The sequence below is a fragment of the Oncorhynchus gorbuscha genome, linkage group LG18, assembly GCF_021184085.1.
Source record: "Oncorhynchus gorbuscha isolate QuinsamMale2020 ecotype Even-year linkage group LG18, OgorEven_v1.0, whole genome shotgun sequence".
NCBI classification, from domain to species: domain Eukaryota; kingdom Metazoa; phylum Chordata; class Actinopteri; order Salmoniformes; family Salmonidae; genus Oncorhynchus; species Oncorhynchus gorbuscha.
In genome coordinates, this window is record NC_060190.1 from 35,599,067 (window position 1) to 35,620,511 (window position 21,445).

At 43.4% G+C, this 21,445-nt stretch overlaps 2 protein-coding genes across 7 annotated transcripts; one reads left to right on the plus strand and one right to left on the minus strand.

The window, feature by feature from the left end:
• Positions 1-457: 457 nt before the first annotated feature.
• Positions 458-3,903, minus strand: LOC124004079 (synaptonemal complex protein 3-like). 2 transcript variants are annotated; one of them, XM_046312858.1, is made up of 8 exons: positions 3,271-3,903; positions 3,111-3,167; positions 2,944-2,978; positions 2,086-2,203; positions 1,750-1,849; positions 1,527-1,625; positions 1,321-1,461; positions 897-1,080 (listed from the first exon to the last, which is right to left on the minus strand). In XM_046312858.1, exons 3-8 carry the CDS (start codon positions 2,969-2,971, stop codon positions 1,027-1,029), a joined length of 540 nt encoding a protein of 179 aa, XP_046168814.1. In that variant the 5' UTR covers positions 2,972-2,978; positions 3,111-3,167; positions 3,271-3,903; the 3' UTR covers positions 897-1,026. The 2 variants fall into 2 exon arrangements, with proteins under 2 accessions (XP_046168812.1, XP_046168814.1); XM_046312856.1 differs by having other exon boundaries at positions 458-1,080; positions 1,321-1,625.
• A 655-nt stretch (positions 3,904-4,558) lies between these two features.
• On the plus strand, positions 4,559-9,965 carry LOC124003789 (DNA damage-regulated autophagy modulator protein 2-like). 5 transcript variants are annotated; one of them, XM_046312361.1, is made up of 9 exons: positions 4,681-4,872; positions 5,193-5,239; positions 5,601-5,807; positions 5,969-6,036; positions 6,158-6,300; positions 6,393-6,570; positions 6,820-6,902; positions 6,969-7,061; positions 8,349-9,965. In XM_046312361.1, exons 3-9 carry the CDS (start codon positions 5,677-5,679, stop codon positions 8,469-8,471), a joined length of 819 nt encoding a protein of 272 aa, XP_046168317.1. In that variant the 5' UTR covers positions 4,681-4,872; positions 5,193-5,239; positions 5,601-5,676; the 3' UTR covers positions 8,472-9,965. The 5 variants fall into 5 exon arrangements, with proteins under 5 accessions (XP_046168318.1, XP_046168317.1, XP_046168316.1 ...); XM_046312360.1 differs by having other exon boundaries at positions 5,193-5,218; XM_046312362.1 differs by lacking the exons at positions 4,681-4,872; positions 5,193-5,239 and adding an exon at positions 4,559-4,674.
• Positions 9,966-21,445: the final 11,480 nt, after the last annotated feature.

Below are 21,445 nucleotides of genomic sequence, written 5' to 3' on the forward strand. Positions count from 1 at the left end.
ACCGAAGCTGAGAACTGGCACCTCAAATGTTCTACTGATTGAACTTCTGTAACTCTTATATTAGCTCAAAAGTATTGTGGAGCTCCTACACCTAAATATAAACAGTACCGGCACCAAAAATGAGTACCGGCACCTATTTCAGTCTAAGTCAAGCACTGCATAGACTGACCAGGTGAAAGCCAAATCCACTTCAGTGAAGATGAAGGGGAGAAGACAGGTTAGAAGGATTTTTAAGCCTTGAGACAGATTGTGTATATCTGCCATTTAGAGGGTGAATGCCTTTAAATGGGGTATGGCAGTAGGTGCCAGGAACACTGGTTTGAGTGTGTCAAAAACTGCAACACTGCTGGGTTTTTCACGCTCAACAGTTTCCTGTGTGTATGAAAAATGGACAGCCAGCCAACTTGACAACTGTGGGAAGCATTGGAGTCAACATGGGCCAGCATCCCTGTGGAACACTTTCAACACCTTGTAGAGTCCATTCCCTGACGAATTGAGGCTGTTCTGAGGGCAAAAGGGAGTGCAACTAAATATTAGGAAGGTGTCCCTAATGTTTTGTACACTCAGTGTATATTTACAATAACAGATGGTCTTAATTCCTGACAACATTTTAGTAACGAGAAGTCTTATGTTCTCCATAACCCCCCTCTCGATCAGGGATCAATTAAGTAGATTAAACATATGAAACCAGAACTCCAAAATATGAAGACCGAAATAAGAATTTAAGTGAATGACATCCCTCTTTGACTTCAACACTTTCAGTCTGGAACCCTCAGCTGACACAATGTTGATCTTTTGAATGAAGCAGTTCACAACAGAAATGCAATGTTACATGTACACAACACACAAGATTTCAAAAGTTATTTGCAGATTACTGGATCAGGTATATGTGGTTCCTGAGATGTTTAACACTTATCTGGAAATTGTAAAGTTATATCTGAAACACATCCATAAACTAAAGTAGAACAGGCAACCCAGCTTAGAGATATGTACACACAACAAGCATTTCGATGGAGTTGATTCTTCTCAGCTCCCTGCATTCTGCAGAGACTTGCGCACTGTAGCCATCTCTTGCTGTTGCTGTTATTAGAAAATGTATTGTTTGTTGAACTAAATGAAATGTTCGAAATAGAACAGTTAAATAAGTATTTTCTAAATAGCTCAGTTCATGCTCATAGTGCTCATGCCCACAGTACGCTAATATTTTAAAATGGCACATATCAATTTGTATTCTTAGCAACGCTTCAGCTAAGCAAAGGGGTCAACCATCGTAAGGCACGTGAACAATGAGTTAGTAAATTGATCTGTCCTTTTACTTACTGTGTCACTGAGAATCTTTTTCTGAAACAGTGCCATCTCCTGGTGCAGCTCGCCCTGTGCAGCACCCTGCTGGCTGACATGGGTCTTCTCCATCGTATCAAGGCTCCAGCCCAGCAAAACAAGGTGGCATGAGAAAACCAACTGAGACATAGATTTAAAATCACCATGTTAAAGAATACTATGAGATAATATACTTGGATGTATACTTGGATGTACTGCTCCAGCAGCTGCTTGAGAGTCTTCAGTCTCTGGCTCTGGGAGGCCCTCTTGTGCTTAAACATCTTCTGCTGGTGCTGGAACATACTCTATGGGAACACATACAGCACCTACAGTTAGTTCTAAAAGATGCCTTAGTTACTCCAGTGTTACTCTGTAAGTAGCTATAGAATAGAAATAGGTAAAATATTTTCTGTCCTGACAGAGCATTACCAGTAGTTTCTCCTCATTATCCTCGGACTTCTGCACATCTGTGTCCCACTGACTGAAGACTGCATTGAACTGGGTGCAGTAATCCACTGTCACTTTACTCCTGCGGGATTGATATCATACAAATCAGGTTACACACACACACACACACACACACACACACACACACACACACACACACACACACACACACACACACACACACACACACACACACACACACACACACACACACACACACACACACACACACACACACACACACACACACACACACACACACACACACACACATACACAGACACTTGCAACCTCCTTTCACTCTACACATCTCATTACCTGTCTCTTTGTTGGACCCTCCATAACTGCTCAATCTTCTGATGGCTAGTCTTCACAGAGGACTTAGTGAACGTTTCCAAACGTTTGCGTTTTGCCAGGAAGGCTTTGTTGATGTCCGCTGGCAGTAAAGAGAAAAAGAGGCTCACAGATGTAATGCATAGTTCATTGATGAGAAACCATCGCTGTACCAATCAGTGTGCAAGGCCCAGTGGTGGAAAAAGTAACAAATATTTGATTAAAAGTAAAGATACCTTAATAAAAAATAAAAAACGACTCATGGAAAAGTGAGTCAACCTGTAAAATACTACTTGAGTTTTAAATATACTTAAGTATCAAAAGTAAATGTAATTAATAAAATATACGTAAGTATCAAAAGTATTAATCATTTCAAATTCCTTACATCAAGCAAACCAGATGGCACAATGTTCTTGTTTTTAAAATTTACAGATAACCATGGGCACATTCCAACACTCACACATAATTTACAAACTAAGCATTTGTTTTTAGTGAGTCTGCCAGATCAGAGGCATTAGGGATGACCAGGGATGTTCTCTTGATAAGTGTGTGAATTTGACAATTTTCCTGTCCTGCTAAGCATTCAAAATGTAACAACGTATTTTTGGGTGTCAGGGAAAATGTATGGAGTAGAAAGTACATTATTTTCTTAAGGAATATAGTGTGATTTATATTGTCAAAAATATAAATAGTAAAGTAAAGTACAGATACCCACAAAAACTACTTAAGAAGTACTTTAAAGTGTTTTTACTTAAGTACTTTACACCACTGGCAAGGCCAGAGTATGAAATATGAGGATAGAAAGAGAGAGATTAGAGACAAATCTAGTGGAACACACAATACCTCCAAATCTGTCCAACATGGTCATCATATCCCCTCTGTGGAAGAGGAAGACATTATATAGTTATTGAATGACAGCAATATCAACCCATGAATTAAATCACACAGGATAATACTGTATGTTCACCTCTGATAAATAAATGTCACTTAGTGACAAATGCTTGGCCTACCCTTTGATGTCAATATCATCATCTGTTTCCTTCCTCTCAAAGCCTCTGCCTCAACTACTGTAAAGAAACAATAAAGAAAGTAGACTATTAGATATTATGTCATGTGTAAAAACATGCACATTATTTTAGGCTACCAGTTTCCAGGACTAACAAATGTTACCTGGCAGGTTTTCATTGTTGAAACTCTCATTGAAGTCCTCCATATAGGGTTTGCCTGAGTTGGTTATAGTGCCTTTTGCTTTGCCTTTCTGAGCATGTCCCTTGTGCATTGCCATTTCTTGCTAGTTGTCAATAAAGAAAATAAATGTGCCAAAGAACTGGTTCAAATGACAACTTTAGCCTACTGTATATGCTTGCTACCGTTAGCTAGCTAGCAGCTAACCACTGTTAACAATCTAGTGCCAGGTGTGAAATCAATTTTACTGACCTATTTTCAAACAGAATAGGCTATCCAAGTAAAAATCCTTCTTTTGCTTCAAAATTTTGGTTTCAAACGTTTTGAAATATGTGTAAATATAGTCATGAAAGCTAGTTTAGCTTCGTCTGAAATAGCTAAACTTGGAGTAAAGTCACCAGTTGAACATCTGGCGCGGGAAAAACGTTGGCACGCGGATTGAGTGCGGGGACAAATGACATCACTTTGTTGGTGGATACAATGTTTGATTGGTAGAAACATCGATACAGTTGTGTTAAGAGAACCCGCTCTGGTGTTACTTTGTGTCAGCGTTGATATTCCCACTGTTTATGGCTTTTCAGTTGATTCATTGGCCCACACTAATTGAATTGCAAAAGCTAATGCTATGACCGGTATTAATACAGGATTTTCGATGTATCATATAATTGATCATAAATATGCAATATGTATACCCTATATGAAACACGGATTGGATTTAGGCTGATAGACCACTCCAAAGGCTGCAGAATGAGCAGTGACGCTCCTCTGGATGTAAACTCTGTGGATTTGGAAACTAGAAGTGCTCCTGGGTAGAATAGACCAACCTTTTACTGAGACACAATGTACAGAAAATGGTGTACGGTGCAATATATATATATATCCAATATGGAAAACGTACTGAACGTAGTGCAAAAGGAATGGACTAATTAACAATGGGATTTAAAAGTATTTTCAAAATATTTTTAAGTAGATTATTACAATTATTATTAATATTGTTATTAATAGTATTAATAATAGTAGTATTATAAATACGGTTTAGTTATTTGTATTACTGTTGTTACCATGATAACTATCTAGTAATCATTACTTTTTGCTGTTAACAATAATGGCAGCGCTATAATATTATTTGTGCTATAAAATCGATTAAATCTTTTCATATTGTTAAACAACAAAAATATTTCAGCATAAAATGTTATGAATTTCGTCAAATTGTTTTTTCTACCATCGTCAAAGGGGGACTTTTATTTTGAAGGGAAATCGCCGAGGGCACAGCCTTTTTCTTGATACGTCTTGCGTAATTGTTGCTGATGGAACGGAGGTCTCTTTGTTGACGTTCGCTACAGATCTGGGTATTATAATGCCACGCCTCTTCTGGAACACTAACAGGAAGTAATGAGCTTGTGATTTTAGTTGAGAAAGCGTGACCTAATTCCTCATCTGGGTCATGTAGCCTTCATTTAATCAGAGCGATCTAAAGAGTAGACTACATATATTAGCTTTTTCTGCTTTCCCGCTGTTCATTGTTGGTCTTTTGTGAGACCGAATTTCGTGTGATGAGGTGACAACAAAGGAACCACTTTTTTGAAGGTAGTTTATTGCCGCGTTCAAAACAACTGGGAACTCGGAAAAATACTAGGTCAAATAATGACGTCAGATTTTCAGCTCGGAAAGTCAAAGCTCTGGAAATCGGCCCGAGTGTCCGTGTTTAAATTTCGAGTGGACTGACCGTTTGAATCAAGTTAATCCATTCACAGCTCGTTTTTCTGCGTTCCCAGTCGTTTTAAATGCACGTAAGTCGGAGATTTCCGGGCTTTCAATTGTTTTGAACGCAGCATCAAGCCTTCAAACTCAACTCTGGACCTGGAAGCCAATTAAACTGCATTTATTAATTGTTCCCCTCTAATCAGGGACTTGTTTAGATCTGGGACACCAGGTGTGTGCAATTAATTATCAGGTAGAACAGAACCTGCATCTTGTTCACTCTACTTATTTTATTAAACAGTAGCGTGCATTGTAGCATCATTTCAAATAAGAATTTGTTCTTAACTGACTTGCCTAGTTAAATAAAGGTTGTTTAAAAAATAAATGCATTGTAGCCTACCAAATGTAACTAGCTCGCTCTGTATCTCAAGTCACTTGACTACATCAAGCGACACAACTAGTAGAGGAACTGAGAAATGCGATCACGTGGCAGGAATACATTGTAGTCTCTTGATACTGAGTTTTTATCCAGAATGAGGAAACGAGTGTGCAGCAGCTTCAGCTATTTTTCTCTCTGTGTGTGTGTGGTGCCTCACATAATCCAATATCTACAGGTGAAGACAACATACCAGCATCTGTGGTCTAACTTGGATAGGCTACTGGTGGTTTGACACACACACAGCAGAAGATATGTGGTGGTTCCAGCAGGGTCTTTGTATTCTACCGGTGGCTTTGGTATTATGGACGGCGGCCACGTTCATCTTTGCTTACATCACTGCTGTGCTGCTGAAACATGTGGACCCACTGGTGCCATACATCAGGTCAGACACAGGCTCACCACCATCCCCTGAGCCTTTTTACCATTATACTTGCAATCACTTCACTTTAAAAGTAGTAGACACAATTTTACATGTATTACAATTGTACATTACATTGTGATAGTGGGAGATTAAATTTTTGATGGTCATGTTTCTGTTCACAGCGACACGGGGACGGTTGCCCCAGAGAGATGTGTGTTTGGAATCATGCTGGACATCTCAGCATACTTAGGTAACACCACCATTACCTCTCGGATTCCTCTTTGGAATCTAGCAATACATTTGAAACCAGCTATAAACCTGACCGAATTTGTGACTATGTTTTGATTTGTGATCGTGTTTTGTCGTGGCAGGCATAGCCACCATGTACGTACGCTACAAGCAGGTCCAAGCCTTGACAGTCGAAGAGGAGTCGAAGCTGCATAAACTCAACCTCTTGGGTTTGGTGCTGGGATGGACCAGCTCCTTTGGCATGTGCATTGTTGCTAACTTTCAGGTACCCATTGAGAGTCTTGTTCCTGTTTGTTTTGATGACAGTGTATGTAAATGTGGTACTATAAAATCATTCTCTCTCTCAACAACAACCAGAAAACAACTCTGTTCTCCATGCACCTGGTGGGGGCAATATTGACGTTTGGTGTGGGGGCACTGTACATCCTGGTGCAAACCTTGGTGTCTCTGTGCATGCAGCCTCACGTCCACGGGAAGAGCATCTTCTGGGTCCGACTCAGCATCGGAGTCTGGACCTTCGCCAGCATCATCAGCAGTATCCTCTGCTATTTCTGCAACAAGAAAATATGAAATCATGATTCACTGTTGCTGATAATAGAATGTTGTTGCTATAAGACAATGCCACTCAATTACAGTGAATGGAAGCTGTGAACTCGTGCAACAAATTGCAAGGACCTCTGACAGCTTGTTCAAGATCCAAACGTTCTGAAATATTGCAAGAGTTGCCCTCTAAACACCGCTCTAGCCCCTGCCTGTTGTGCTCCTTAACCTCCTCACCTCTCAGTGTTTGTGTCATCTGTCATCATGTACAGTAGTCTACCTGGAGTGGACGTGGCCCATAAACTGCACTGGATACCTGGGGAGACGGTCAGTAGACTTTGTGATAGCGCATACACGCACACCAACACAAACTAACAGCTCTGTCTGTTGCAGGGCTACATCCCTCACATCATCAGCACCATCTCTGAGTGGTCTCTGGCTCTCTCCTTCATCAGTTTCTTCCTCACCTACATCAGAGACTTCCAGGTACCTAAGCTCTCCTCCTCACTTCACTCACTCCATCACTTGGACCAGACAGAATATATGTTCAAATCAGACTTTATTTGTCACATGCGCCGAATACACACCTTACTGTGAAATGCTTACTTACAAGCCCTTAACTAACAGTTTAGTTCAAGAAAGAGTTAAGAAGATATTTACCAAATAAGTAAAAAATAAATAATAATAAATAAATAACACAATACAATAACGAGGCTATATACAGGGGGTACCGGTTCCGTCAATGTGCAGGGGTACAGGTCAGTTGAGGTAATTTCTACATGTAGGTAGGGGTGAAGTGACTATGTATAGATAATAAACAGTGAGTAGCAGCAGTGTACTAAACAAATGGAGAGGGGGGTCAATGTAATAGTCTGGTGGCCATTTGATTAATTGTTCAGCCGTCTTATGGCTTGGGGGTAGAAGCTGTTAAGGTCCTAGAGTTAGTGCTCCAGTACCGCTTCTCGTGTGGTAGCATAGAAAACAGTCTATGTCTTGGGTGACTGGAGTCTCTGACAATTTTTGGGGGCTTTTCCTCTGACACCGCCTATTATATAGGTCCTGGATGGCAGGAAGCTTGATGTACTGGGCCGTGCGCACTACCCTCAGTAGCGCCTTACTGTCAAATGCCGAGCAATTGCCATACCAGGCAGTGATGCAACCGGTCAGGATGCTCTCGATGGGAACTTGAAACTCAACGTTGTTAATGGGGGCTTGTTCGGCCCGCCTTTTCCTGTAGTCCACGATCAGCTCCTTTGTTTTTCTCACATTGAGGGAGAGGTTGTAGTCCTGGCACCACACTGCCAGTTCTCTGACTTCCTCCCTATAGGCCCTCATCATTGTCGATGATCTGTTCACCACCCAATGCTGTGTCGTCAGCAAACTTAATGGTGTTGGAGTCGTGTTTGGCCACGCAGTCATGGGTGAACAGGAAGTACAGGAGGGGACTAAGTACACACCCCTGAGGGGCCCCAGTGTTGAGGATCAGCGTGGCAGACGTGTTGTTGCCTACCCTTACCACCTGGGGGAGGCTCGTCAAGAAGTCCAGGATCCAGTTGCAGAGGGAGGTGTTTAATCCTAGGGTCCTTGGCTTAGTGATGAGCTTTGTAGGCACTAAGGTGTTGAACGCTGAGCTGTATTCAATGAACAGCATTCTGACGTAGGTGTTCCTTTTATCCAGGTGGGCTGCAGCAAAATCCTGCGTACCCCATAGCTCTCCAGGGCAGAAGTTGGAGACCATGATTCTAACAACTGTTCTCCGTTTTCCATCTGTAGAAAGTAACGCTGCGGGCAGAGGTGGACCTACAGAGCAATCACCTCTACGATTCTCCACACTACAGCATCACTGCACAGGTCAACCAATCTGAGACCTCCCCACTGATGGCGGGGGGCATCTGAACAGGACAACTCCTAGTGGTGCGGTTGAGTCTAGCTGTAATTATGAACATATTGAATGGAATCAATGAGATATAGAATGTTGAGGGTGTAATCAACGAGCACTATTATAAACAGGGTGGGTCGAGCCCTGAAATCTGATTGCCTGAAAGTAGTGGCATATCAAACCGTATACCACAGGTATGACAAAACATATGTTTTTACTGCTCAAATTACGTTGGTAAACAGTTTATAATAGCAATATGGCACCTCGGGGTTTGTGGTATATTGACAATATACCACGACTAAGGGCTGTATCTAGGACCTCTGCATTTGCCGTGGTATATTGGCTATATACAGCGAACCCCTCGGGCCTTATTGCTTAAATATACCGCTGAAAGACCTAATTCTCAGTTAGTGTAAATTCCACATGCCCTTTTAAACTGACATTTTGGTTCTTAATAGAAAGTAATTATATTTTTATTAAACCTAAGGGGTTCGATTCACTGACAAGACATGTATTTTGTTTCAGTAGTCAGAACACAACTAACCAGGTATACTATTCTCTACCAGCCACTCGATGGTGCCAAAGAATCGTCAAGATGTTTGTTTTGACTTTCTTAAATCTAACAATGAGCATTTGTTGCGCTATCTTACGTTTTGTCTTTCACGAGAATTGATATCATTAGGTGGTTTACAGCAAGGCACTTGAAGTAATTAACTAGAATGTGATTTATTTGCTCTACTTTGGGATGCTAAGTTTAATTGATTTGAATGTTGCTCTCACTCTGTTAAAGTAGGATAATATAAGAATTGGGTTTGGCTGTAGGTTTGGTCATTAGTGAATTATGGATTTTCTTGGGATGCTTTTCTATTAGTTTTTATGTTTCTATTTTTCCCAATGATCATCTCTCTTACCCATAAAAAGTTATGTGAATTTCTCTTTCCTGTAGAATGGATACAATATTGGTGAGATGTAAGGAGGTGCTTAGTACAATATTTTTGGTTATTTGAAGATGTTTTCTACTGAAAGTTTATTTTGTTACAGTATATAAAACATTTCAGCTGGCCACTTTTTGCCACCAGTTTCTATAACTGTGTGGAGGAGGTATTGCCATCATTGCTGTAAACTGGCCTGAATAATTCCATCAATCGGTTTCATGTTAACCTAATCACCTATGCAGTAACTACATAGAAGCTTTGTTTGTTTCATTCTCATAAGAATGGAAAGCATCAAATTCACTGTTGTATATGAAGGCTTTATAACAGAATAAAACATTTTACTTCTAACGCCGTTATAGATTAAAGCAATAACAAAAGATAGTTATGACATTTATTGGTATATTGAGTCATTTACATCATACCATACTATTATACAGTATATATTTATTCATATATTTCATGAGAATGATACACACATCTAATTGTACTTAAACTGAATTGAACAAAAACATTAACACAATGTGTTGTGTTGGTACCATGTTTCATGAGCTCAAATAAAAGATACCAGAAATTTTCCATATGCACAATTATTATATATTTTTTTACATCCCTGTTAGTGAGTATTTTTATCCTTTGTGAAGATCCAGTTATGTCAGAATTCGTACTTGAGCAATGAAGAGCTCTGCAGCACTGTCTTCAAATTCCTTGGCGTCCATGTTACCCACAGCTGGCTCCGCTCCAGCCATAGCCTGGGCCAGCTTAACGGGTGATATTTTAGTGCTTGCCTCCAGCTAGCGGCTAATCTTTGCATTAACCTCCATATAGGGATTTTTGTTAGTGTAGTGCAGGGTTTCTTAAACTTTTTCAGCGTGGGACCCAAATGACAAATTCTGTATTTTCCTGGGACCCAAGTTTATGAAAACATGCAACAATACATATCAGTCCATTTCATTGCCCTTAAGCCAGCCTAAAACAGGTGCAATAAAGACAAAAAACAATTGAATGAAATATAAATAGCTATTCGTGTTTATTTTCCCCCATTAACACTAGGTTGGAGCTATTTCTGTTAAACTATAATAAATAATTTTCATTCTGAACTGGAATAAACTGATTGATCACATCACACAGATGTAAACCAGAAAACAAATACGAAGCCCTAATGAGAGGTGTGTGGCTGGTTGAAGTTTTTAACAAGCAGGTCTATTCTGTGCTCATTTTTTGACAATGCAACCCTCAGGTCATGCTCAGCATGGAGTGTTTCTGTACTTGTTTTATAAGTATGCCAGAGTTGAGAACCCTGACTCATAGATATGTGGTGACAAACTGGATCAGAAGATCTACCGCTTTCTCAGTCAGGCAGGATACCACTTCCTGCTGTAGATGAACAAACCAGAACTGTGTTTTCCTCAAAAAGCATCTTGCTTCACATCAGTTTATTCCCGTTCAGAATTTTTTTTTTTAAAGAAAAACGTGTATTTTAACAGCAATCGTTCCAACCTAGACTTGTTTTCACTAATAAGTTCTACAGTAAGATGTTCAGTAGGCCTGATAATGTTTCATCTTCATATGTACTGTTGCTTAGGGTTGCACTAGTTAGCTAGCATGCTTTGACTAACTTTAGCTAGCTAGCTATTAGCTGTGTACAAGGGGATTGTTTGAAAGAGAAACTCACATCTACTACTATGAGAGTAGTACTACTAGTACTCCCTTATTTCTGCTGATCATCACCTGTTATAAAATGACGTCTTGCTAGCTGACTTACCTTTCCACTATCAAAGCACTGTTTGCTGAAGCATTCTGCCATTTTCTGAAAGAACTCCTTGGGTTTAACTGTCATGCTCAGTGTTGCCAGGGCCACCTCACATTTCTAGCCCTAATGACCTCTGAAAACTCGCACACAAGGCCTGAAAACTATCCAAAAATATGTTTTCGCAGCAAGAGAGGAGTTGCCACATGTATCAATGAAATCCTTTTTCTATAACGTTATCGAGCGTTAAGGAATACGTCATTTTTTACGACGTAGGCTAAGAAGCAAAATGTGTTTTTCCATCAAAGTAATGATTCTTGTAAGTTTAAGAATATGTCGCAAGACAAAATATAAATTGCCCTTTATCTCAAGATAATTTTCTATCAATGGATGACGATTTAACTTGTTTTGACTGCTATAATTAAGTAATAATGCCCTGGGAGGTGTGGTATATGGCCAATATACCATGGTTAATGGCTGTTCTTTGGACCTAGCCCTTAGCCGTGGTATATTGGCCATATACCACAAAACCCCGAGGTGCCTTATTGCTATTATAAACTGGTTAACAATGTAATTAGAATAGTAAAATGAATAGTAAAATGTTTTTGTATTTCTCATGGTACACAGTCTGAGCCCTGAATGCTGATTGGTTGACAGCTGTGGTGTATCAGACCGTATACCACGGATATGACAAAACATTTATTTTTACTGCTCTTATTACTTTGGTAACCAGTTTATAATAGCAATAAGGCTATCAGGAATCAAGGTAAGACCCAAGTGCCGACTGTGTGAAGTAACAATGTTTATTGTAACCACAGGGGCAGGCAAATGACAGGTCAAGGCAGGCAGGGGTCAATAATCCAGAGCAGAGGCCAAGGTACAGGACGGCAGACAGGCTTCAAGGTCAGGCAAAGGTCAAAAACCAGGAGGATGTGGAGAAGAGAGACTAGGGAACAACAGGAGCTGAGACAAAATGCGGGTAGGCTTGAACAAACAAGATGAACTGGCAAGAGACAGAAAACACAGGGGATAATGGGGAAGATGGGCGACACCTGGTGGGGGGTGGAGACGAGCACAAGGACAGGTGAAACAGATCAGGGCGCGACATGGGCACCTCAGGGGTTTGTGATATTTGGCCAATATACCACACCTCCTCTGGCTTCATTGCTTAAATAAATGTACATAACTATAGATAAATCCAACAGGAGAATTTGAGTGATGAAAGTTGGACAGAGGATCTCAATCTCTGTGCAAGAAACACTTGGATGAACATCAAAATACAAATGTTAGGTTATTTTCTGGCAATTGTACCTGATGTTAAGACTACAAACCGCTATGAAAGGCCTATTTGCAAGATTGACTTATTTCAATGGGGCATAGGCTAGGCATACTGACTAAAATCTGAGTTTAAAGCCATCTCCCTCCCACAGAGAGCGCACTGAACAGCGAGTGCTGTTGCACTTGGCCAAACCAATTCCAGTAATTCATTAAATAATTATACATTTACTCTAACACAGGGCTGCCCAACCCTCTTCCTGAAGATCTACTGTCCTGTGGGTTTTTAGTCCAACCCTAATTTAACACACCTGATTCTACTTATTAGCTGCTCAACAAGACCTTAACTACCTGAATCAGATACGCTAAATTAGGGTTGGACTGAAAACCTAGAGGACATTAGATCTCCAGGAAGAGGGTTGGGAAGCCCCGCTCTAACACGTAACATAACCCATACTTGAAGAAAGGCTGGTTTAGTGGTTTGCATCAGAGGAGCAGCCATCGGATCACAACGTCTCCAGGGTTTCGTGGAGGGTACCCAGCACCGCCAGACACAGTGCCCGACCAGTAGGCCCCTCAGCTGGGACGCAGACCCCTGCATACAGTCTCTGTGCCTGCCGTATGTAGTCAGAAAAAACAGCACACTGTGCCTGAAGACGTCGTAGGGCACTGTCCCATGGTCGTGACAGTGTAGCCGGGTTAGCAGGGGGGCTGAGGTGGAGATGGGGACACCCCCCCCCCCAGCTGCAGAGACGCTATAGGAATAGAGAATAGAACAGAACAGGAATATTACTTAGATTTCCATCAACATAAATTGATATTTTACTGTGCTCCAAAACCCCTCAGACAAAACAACACACAAACACAGCACTTGAGAGGAGCAGGGTCAGCTTCAGTGCCTTGCTCAACAGCACAAAGGTAATGAATGGTTTCTGAAGTCAGGGATCTTAAAAACCAGCAGTGTATATTATACAGTATGAATCAATTGTATATGCTACCTAGAGTGTGTATGTGTGAGTATAGAGGTGCCCCCCACCTCCACCTGGGCTGTTAGAGCTGCAGGGACCAGCATGGCCACTGGGTCCCCCCTCCTCCACCAGGGCTGTTAGAGCTGCAGGGACCAGCATGTGCACTGCGTCCCCCCTCCTCCACCTGGGCTTTGAGATTTGCAGGGACCAGAATGGACACTGTTTCCAATTTGTAAGTCGCTCTGGATAAGAGCGTCTGCTAAATGACTTAAATGTAATGTAAATGAGATCTGCAGGGACCAGAATGGACACTGTTTCCCCCTCCTCCACCTGGGCTGTTAGAGCTGCAGGGACCTGCATGGCCACTCGGTCCCCCCTCCTCCACCTGGGCTTTGAGATCTGCAGGGACCAGAATGGACACTGTTTCTCCCTCCTCCACCTGGGCTGTTAGAGCTGCAGGGACCAGAATGGCCACTGGTTCCCCCTCCTCTACCTGGGCTGTTAGAGCTGCAGGGACCAGCATGGCCACTGGGTCCCCCCTCCTCCATGATGCTGGGGCCCTCTCTGGGTTAGGAGGTCATAGGCCACAAGCACGTTGCTGCTGAAGGCAGATCTGGATACAGACACACGTGTATGTAGACATGCACAGGGACACATGGAAGCACACAAACACAGGACAAGAGCATTGTGTGGTTTCATTGTGAGATAAAATGAGAACATAGAGCTGATGCATAATATGAGTTCCACATCCCTCATTGTCCTAGTTCCATAGCAACTGGCCTGCTTCATCAGGAACTGAAAGTAGACTACTACCATTTGCCTCATTCTTTTGAAATATTATTATTAAGCAATAATATGTTTGAATATAAATAAATTAAAAATGTGTATTTGTTTAACCTTTATTTAACTAGGCAAGTCAGTTAAGAACACATTCTTATTTACAATGACGGCCTACCAAAAGGCAAAATGCCTCCTGCGGGGATGGGGGCTGGGATTAAAAATAAAATAAAAATATAGGACAGAACACACATCACAACAAGACAGATCACACTACATAAAGTGAGACCTAAGATCACAACATAGCATGGCAGCAACACATGACAACACAGCATGGTAACAACACAAAAGGACAACAACATGGTAGCAATACAACATGGCAGCAGCACAACATGGTAGCAGCACAAAACAGGGTACAAACATTGTTGGGCACAGACAACAGCACAAAGGGCAATAATATGAACTTGCTGCACTTCCCCTGGTCTCACTCAGTAACTTTCCATGTACAAAGTTCCTATTCACCCTTCATTGACCCCTAACATAAAGTCAGCAAAAAAAGAAACGTCCTCCCACTGTCAACTGTGTTTATTTTCAGCAAGCTTAACATGTGTAAATATTTGTATGAACATAAGATTCAACAACTGAGACATAAACTGAACAAGTTCCACAGACATGTGACTTAACATAAATTGAATAATGTGTCCCTGAACAAAGGGGAGGTCAAAATCAAAAGTAACAGTCAGTATCTGGTGTGGCCACTAGCTGCATTAAGTACTGCAGTGCATCTCCTCCTCATGGACTGCACCAGATTTGCCAGTTCTTGCTGTGAGATGTTACCCCACTATTTCACCAAGGCACCTGCAAGTTCCCGGACATTTCTGGGGGGAATGGCCATAGCCCTCACCCTCCGATCCATCAGGTCCCAGATGTGCTCCATGGAATTGAGATCCGGGCTCTTAGCTGGCCATGGTAGAACACTGACATTCCTCACGAAGTCGACCATCACCCCTGGTGACATCAAATTCAATTTGCAAAGTGGCTTGGTAGGTTTAACACTAGAACACACAACGAGTATCTCAAGTTGAAGGCTGATCGGGTATTTAAAAAAAATATATATTTTTTTTTTAACCTTTATTTAATTAGGCAAGTCAGTTAAGAACAAATTATTATTTTCAATGACAGCCTAGGAACAGTGCGTTAACTGCCTGTTCAGGGGCAGAATGACATATGTGTACCTTGTCAGCTCAGGGATTTGAACTTGCAACCTTCCAGTTACTAGTCCAACGCTCTAACCACTAGGCTACCCTGCCGCCCTAGGCTGCTGGTAGAAACTAAATTATTAAGGACATACGTCTGGTATAATAGAAGCAATTATTGGTACCATGATTGAGGAGAATGGCGCCAGAGGGAATGGCTGCTGTTTCACGGGCTCCTAACCAATTGTGGTATTTTTTACTTAATGTTGATGCAACCGCCTTAGTATTGAAAATAGTTTCTGGATATCATGTGATTACACATGTCAAACTGGACGAACATTTTTTATTTAATTAGTCTGAGGCAAAGGATATAATGTTGCTCCCAGACAAGGCCCAAATCTCCCTAATCTTTCCTTCTTTTCATGTAGAAAAGGGAATTACAGGGGGCGCAGATCAGGTTATTTTGTGAGAATTTATTGGCAAGTAGGTAACCCGCCTCTACCATCTGTTCTATTGGCCAACGTGCAATCATTGGAAAATAAACTGGATAAGCTCCGTTCAAGACTATCCTACAGGACTGTTTTGCTAGCACAGACTGGAATATGTTCATCCGGATTCATCCAATAGCATTGAGTATACCACCTCAGTCCCCGGCTAAACTCAATAAGTGCCTCAACCAGAAGCCATGAATTACAGGCAACATCCGCATCGAGATAAAGGGTAGAGCTGCTGCTTTCAAGGGACACTACCCAGACATTTATAACAAAAATCCTGCTATACCCTCAGACGGACCATCAAACAGACAAAGCATCAATATAGGACTACAATTTAATCCTACTACACCGGCTCTGACACTTGGATGTGGCAGGGCTATCAAACTATTAAGGACTAACTGGCAAGTGACTTCACTGACATTTTTAACCTCTCCCTGACCGAATCTGTATTACCTACATGTTTCAAGCAGACCACCACAGTCTCTGTGCCCAAAAAAGTGAAGGTAACCAGCCTAAATGACTACCTCCCCAAAGCACTCACATCAGTAACCATGAAGTGTTTTGAAAGGCTGGTCATGGCTCACTGTCATCCCGGAAACCCTAGACCCACTCCAACTCGCATACCGCCGCAACAGATCCACAGATGACGCGCTCCACACTGCCCTTTCCCACCAGGACAAAAGGAACTATGTGAGAATGCTATTCATTGACTACAGCTCAGTGTTCAACATCATAGTGCCCACAAAGCTCATCATTAAGCTAAAGACCCTGGGACTAAACACCTCCCTCTGCAACTGGATCCTGAACTTCCTGATGGACCGCCCCCAGGTGGTAAGGGTATGAAACAACACATCTTCCACACTGATCCTCAACACGGGGGCCTCTCAGGGGTGCGTGCTTAGTCCCCACCTGTACTCCCTGTTCACCCACGACGTGGCCAAGCACAACTCCAACACCATCATTAAGTTTAATGATGACAATGGTGGTAGGCCTGATCACCGACAACGATGAGTTAGCCTATTGGGAGGAGGTCAGAGACCTGGCAGTGTGGTGCCAGGACATCAACCTCTCCCTCAAAATAAGCAAAACAAAAGGAGATGATAGTGGACTACAAGAAAAGGAGGGTCGAACACGCCCCCATTCACATCAATGTGGCTGTAGTGGAGCGGGTCGAGAGTTAAGTTCCTTGGTGTCCATATTACCAACAAACTACCATGGTCAAAACATACCAAGAAAGTCTTGAAGATGGCATGACAAAGCCTATTCCCCCTCAGGAGACCACAAATATTTGACATGGGTCCCCAGAGCCTCAAAAAGTTATACAGCTGCACCATCGAGAGCATCCTGACCAGTTGCATCACCGCCTGGTATGGCAACTGCTCTGCATCCGACCGTAAGGCCCTACAGAGGGTAGTGTGTATGGCTCAGCACATCACTGGGGCTAAGCTTTCTGCCATCCAGGACCTATATACTTGGCAGTGTCAGAGGAAGGCCCAAAAATTGTCAAAGATCCCAGTCAGTCAAGTCATAGACTGCTCTCTCTGCTACCGCAGGCAAGCAGTACTTTAGTGCCAAGTCTAGGTCCAAGAGGCTCCTTAACAGCTTCTTACCCTAAGCCATAAGACTGCTGAACAATTAATCAAAATGGCCACACAGACTATTTATATTGACACACCCCCTCTTTGTTTTTACACTGCTCATACTCACTGTTTATTATCTATGCATAGTCACTTTACCCCTACCTACATGTACAAATTACCTTGATTAACTTGTACCCCTGCACATTGTACCTGTACCCCCTGTATATAGCCTCATTGTTATTTTGTGTTATATTAAACTATTTTTTACTTTAGTTTATTTAGTAAATATTTTCTTATAACTGCATTGTTGGTTAAGAGCTTGTAAGTAAGCATTTCACGGTAAGATCTACACCCGTTGAATTTGGTGCATGTGACAAATAAAATTTGCTTCGATTTGATTACCTTCATTTCTGGATACAACAGTCTACAGTACCCTGGTCGACCTTTAACTTCATGGCTCCAATGAAATGGGGGCAGTCGTTCTCCCCTGCCACAAAAGTATTAAACTGTCAAGAGGAGTAAAACAAGGTTGTCCACTATCGGCATATCTATTTATTATGGCCATTGAAATGTTAGTGTCATGCAGGTGAATGAGGACCCAAAAGCGACTTGGCGAAAACAGAGTCTTTAATCCAGTAAAGTAAATCTACAATCATAAGACATAATTCCACTCGTAATGACGAGAACAGACTGGAGACTCGATCAAGAACTGCAGGTTGCCTCGGGAAGGCACTTGAACGTAGCAGACTCAGACACCTGCTCACCACGCAGCATCTGAGGGAAACACGACACGACAGGGCGATACACAGACACAGCACGGTGAACAATAGACAAGGATCCGACAGGGCAGAAACGGAAAACAAGGGGAGAAATAGGGACTCTAATCAGGGAAAAAGATAGGGAACAGGTGTGGGAAGACTAAATGATTGATTAGGGGAATAGGAACAGCTGGGAGCAGGAACGGAACGATAGAGAGAAGAGAGAGAGGAAGAGAGAGAGAAAAAGGGGAACGAACCTAAAAAGACCAGCAGGGGGAAAACGAACAGAGGGAAAAGCAAAATGACAAGACAATCTAAGACAAAACATGACAGTACCCCCCCACTCACCGAGCGCCTCCTGGCGCACTCGAGGAGGAATCCTGGCGGCAACGGAGGAAATCATCAATAAGTGAACGGTCCAGCACGTCCCGAGACGGAACCCAACTCCTCTCCTCAGGACCGTAACCCTCCCAATCCACTAAGTATTGGTGACCCCGTCCCCGAGAACGCATGTCCATGATCCTACGTACCTTGTAAATAGGTGCGCTCTCGACAAGGACGGGAGGGGGGAGGGAAGACGAACGGGGTGCGAAGAAAGGGCTTGACACAGGAGACATGGAAGACAGGATGGACGCGACGAAGATGTCGCGGAAGAAGCAGTCGCACAGCGACAGGATTGACGACCTGGGAGACACGGAACGGACCAATGAACCGCGGAGTCAACTTACGAGAAGCTGTCGTAAGAGGAAGGTTGCGAGTGGAAAGCCACACTCTCTGGCTGCAACAATACCTTGGACTCTTAATCCTACGTTTATTGGCGGCTCTCACAGTCTGTGCCCTGTAACGGCAAAGTGCAGACCTCACCCTCCTCCAGGTGCGCTCACAACGTTGGACAAACGCTTGAGCGGAGGGAACGCTGGACTCGGCAAGCTGGGATGAGAACAGAGGAGGCTGGTAACCCAGACTACTCTGAAACGGAGATAACCCGGTAGCAGACGAAGGAAGCGAGTTGTGAGCGTATTCTGCCCAGGGGAGCTGTTCTGCCCAAGACGCAGGGTTTCTGAAAGAAAGGCTGCGTAGTATGCGACCAATCGTCTGATTGGCCCTCTCTGCTTGACCGTTAGACTGGGGATGAAACCCGGAAGAGAGACTGACGGACGCACCAATCAAACGACAGAACTCCCTCCAAAACTGTGACGTGAATTGCGGGCCTCTGTCTGAAACGGCGTCTAACGGGAGGCCATGAATTCTGAACACATTCTCGATGATGATTTGTGCCGTCTCCTTAGCGGAAGGAAGTTTAGCGAGGGGAATGAAATGTGCCGCCTTAGAGAACCTATCGACAACCGTAAGAATCACAGTCTTCCCCGCAGACAAAGTCAGACCGGTAATGAAGTCTAGGGCGATGTGAGACCATGGTCGAGAAGGAATGGGGAGCGGTCTGAGACGACCGGCAGGAGGAGAGTTACCCGACTTAGTCTGCGCGCAGTCCGAACAAGCAGCCACGAAACGGCGCGTGTCACGCTCCTGAGTCGGCCACCAAAAGCGCTGGCGAATAGACGCAAGAGTGCCTCGAACACCGGGATGACCAGCTAACTTGGCAGAGTGAGCCCACTGAAGAACAGCCAGACGAGTGGAAACAGGAACGAAAAGGAGGTTACTAGGACAAGCGCGCGGCGACGCAGTGTGCGTGAGTGCTTGCTTAACCTGTCTTTCAATTCCCCAGACTGTCAACCCGACAACACGCCCATAAGGAAGAATCCCCTCGGGATCAGTAGAAGCCACAGAAGAACTAAACAGACGGGATAAGGCATCAGGCTTGGTGTTTTTGCTACCCGGACGGTAAGAAATCACAAACTCGAAACGAGCGAAAAACAACGCCCAACGAGCTTGACGGGCATTAAGTCGTTTGGCAGAACGGATGTACTCAAGGTTCTTATGGTCTGTCCAAACGACAAAAGGAACGGTCGCCCCCCTCCAACCACTGTCGCCATTCGCCTAGGGCTAAGCGGATGGCGAGCAGTTCGCGGTTACCCACATCATAGTTGCGTTCAGATGGCGACAGGCGATGAGAAAAATAAGCGCAAGGATGAACCTTATCGTCAGACTGGAAGCGCTGGGATAGAATGGCTCCCACGCCTACCTCTGAAGCGTCAACCTCGACAATGAATTGTCTAGTGACGTCAGGAGTAACGAGGATAGGAGCGGACGTAAAACGTTCTTTTAGAAGATCAAAAGCTCCCTGGGCGGAACCGGACCACTTAAAACACGTCTTGACAGAAGTAAGAGCTGTGAGAGGGGCAGCAACTTGACCGAAATTACGAATGAAACGCCGATAGAAATTAGCGAAACCTAGAAAGCGCTGCAACTCGACACGTGACCTTGGAACGGGCCAATCACTGACAGCTTGGACCTTAGCGGAATCCATCTGAATGCCTTCAGCGGAAATAACGGAACCGAGAAAAGTAACGGAGGAGACATGAAAAGAGCACTTCTCAGCCATCACGTAGAGACAATTATCTAAAAGGCGCTGTAGAACACGTCGAACGTGCTGAACATGAATCTCGAGTGACGGTGAAAAAATCAGGATATCGTCAAGATAGACAAAAACAAAGATGTTCAGCATGTCTCTCAGAACATCATTAACTAATGCCTGAAAAACAGCTGGCGCATTGGCGAGACCAAACGGCAGAACCCGGTACTCAAAATGCCCTAACGGAGTGTTAAACGCCGTTTTCCACTCGTCCCCCTCTCTGATGCGCACGAGATGGTAAGCGTTACGAAGGTCCAACTTAGTAAAGCACCTGGCTCCCTGCAGAATCTCGAAGGCTGATGACATAAGGGGAAGCGGATAACGATTCTTAACCGTTATGTCATTCAGCCCTCGATAATCCACGCAGGGGCGCAGAGTACCGTCCTTTTTCTTAACAAAAAGAACCCCGCCCCGGCCGGAGAGGAAGAAGGCACTATGGTACCGGCGTCAAGAGACACAGATAAATAATCCTCGAGAGCCTTACGTTCGGGAGCCGACAGAGAGTATAGTCTACCCCGAGGAGGAGTGGTCCCCGGAAGGAGATCAATACTACAATCATACGACCGGTGAGGAGGAAGGGAGTTGGCTCGGGACCGACTGAAGACCGTGCGCAGATCATGATATTCCTCCGGCACTCCTGTCAAATCGCCAGGTTCCTCCTGAGAAGTGGGGACAGAAGAAATGGGAGGGATGGCAGACATTAAACACTACACATGACAAGAAACGTT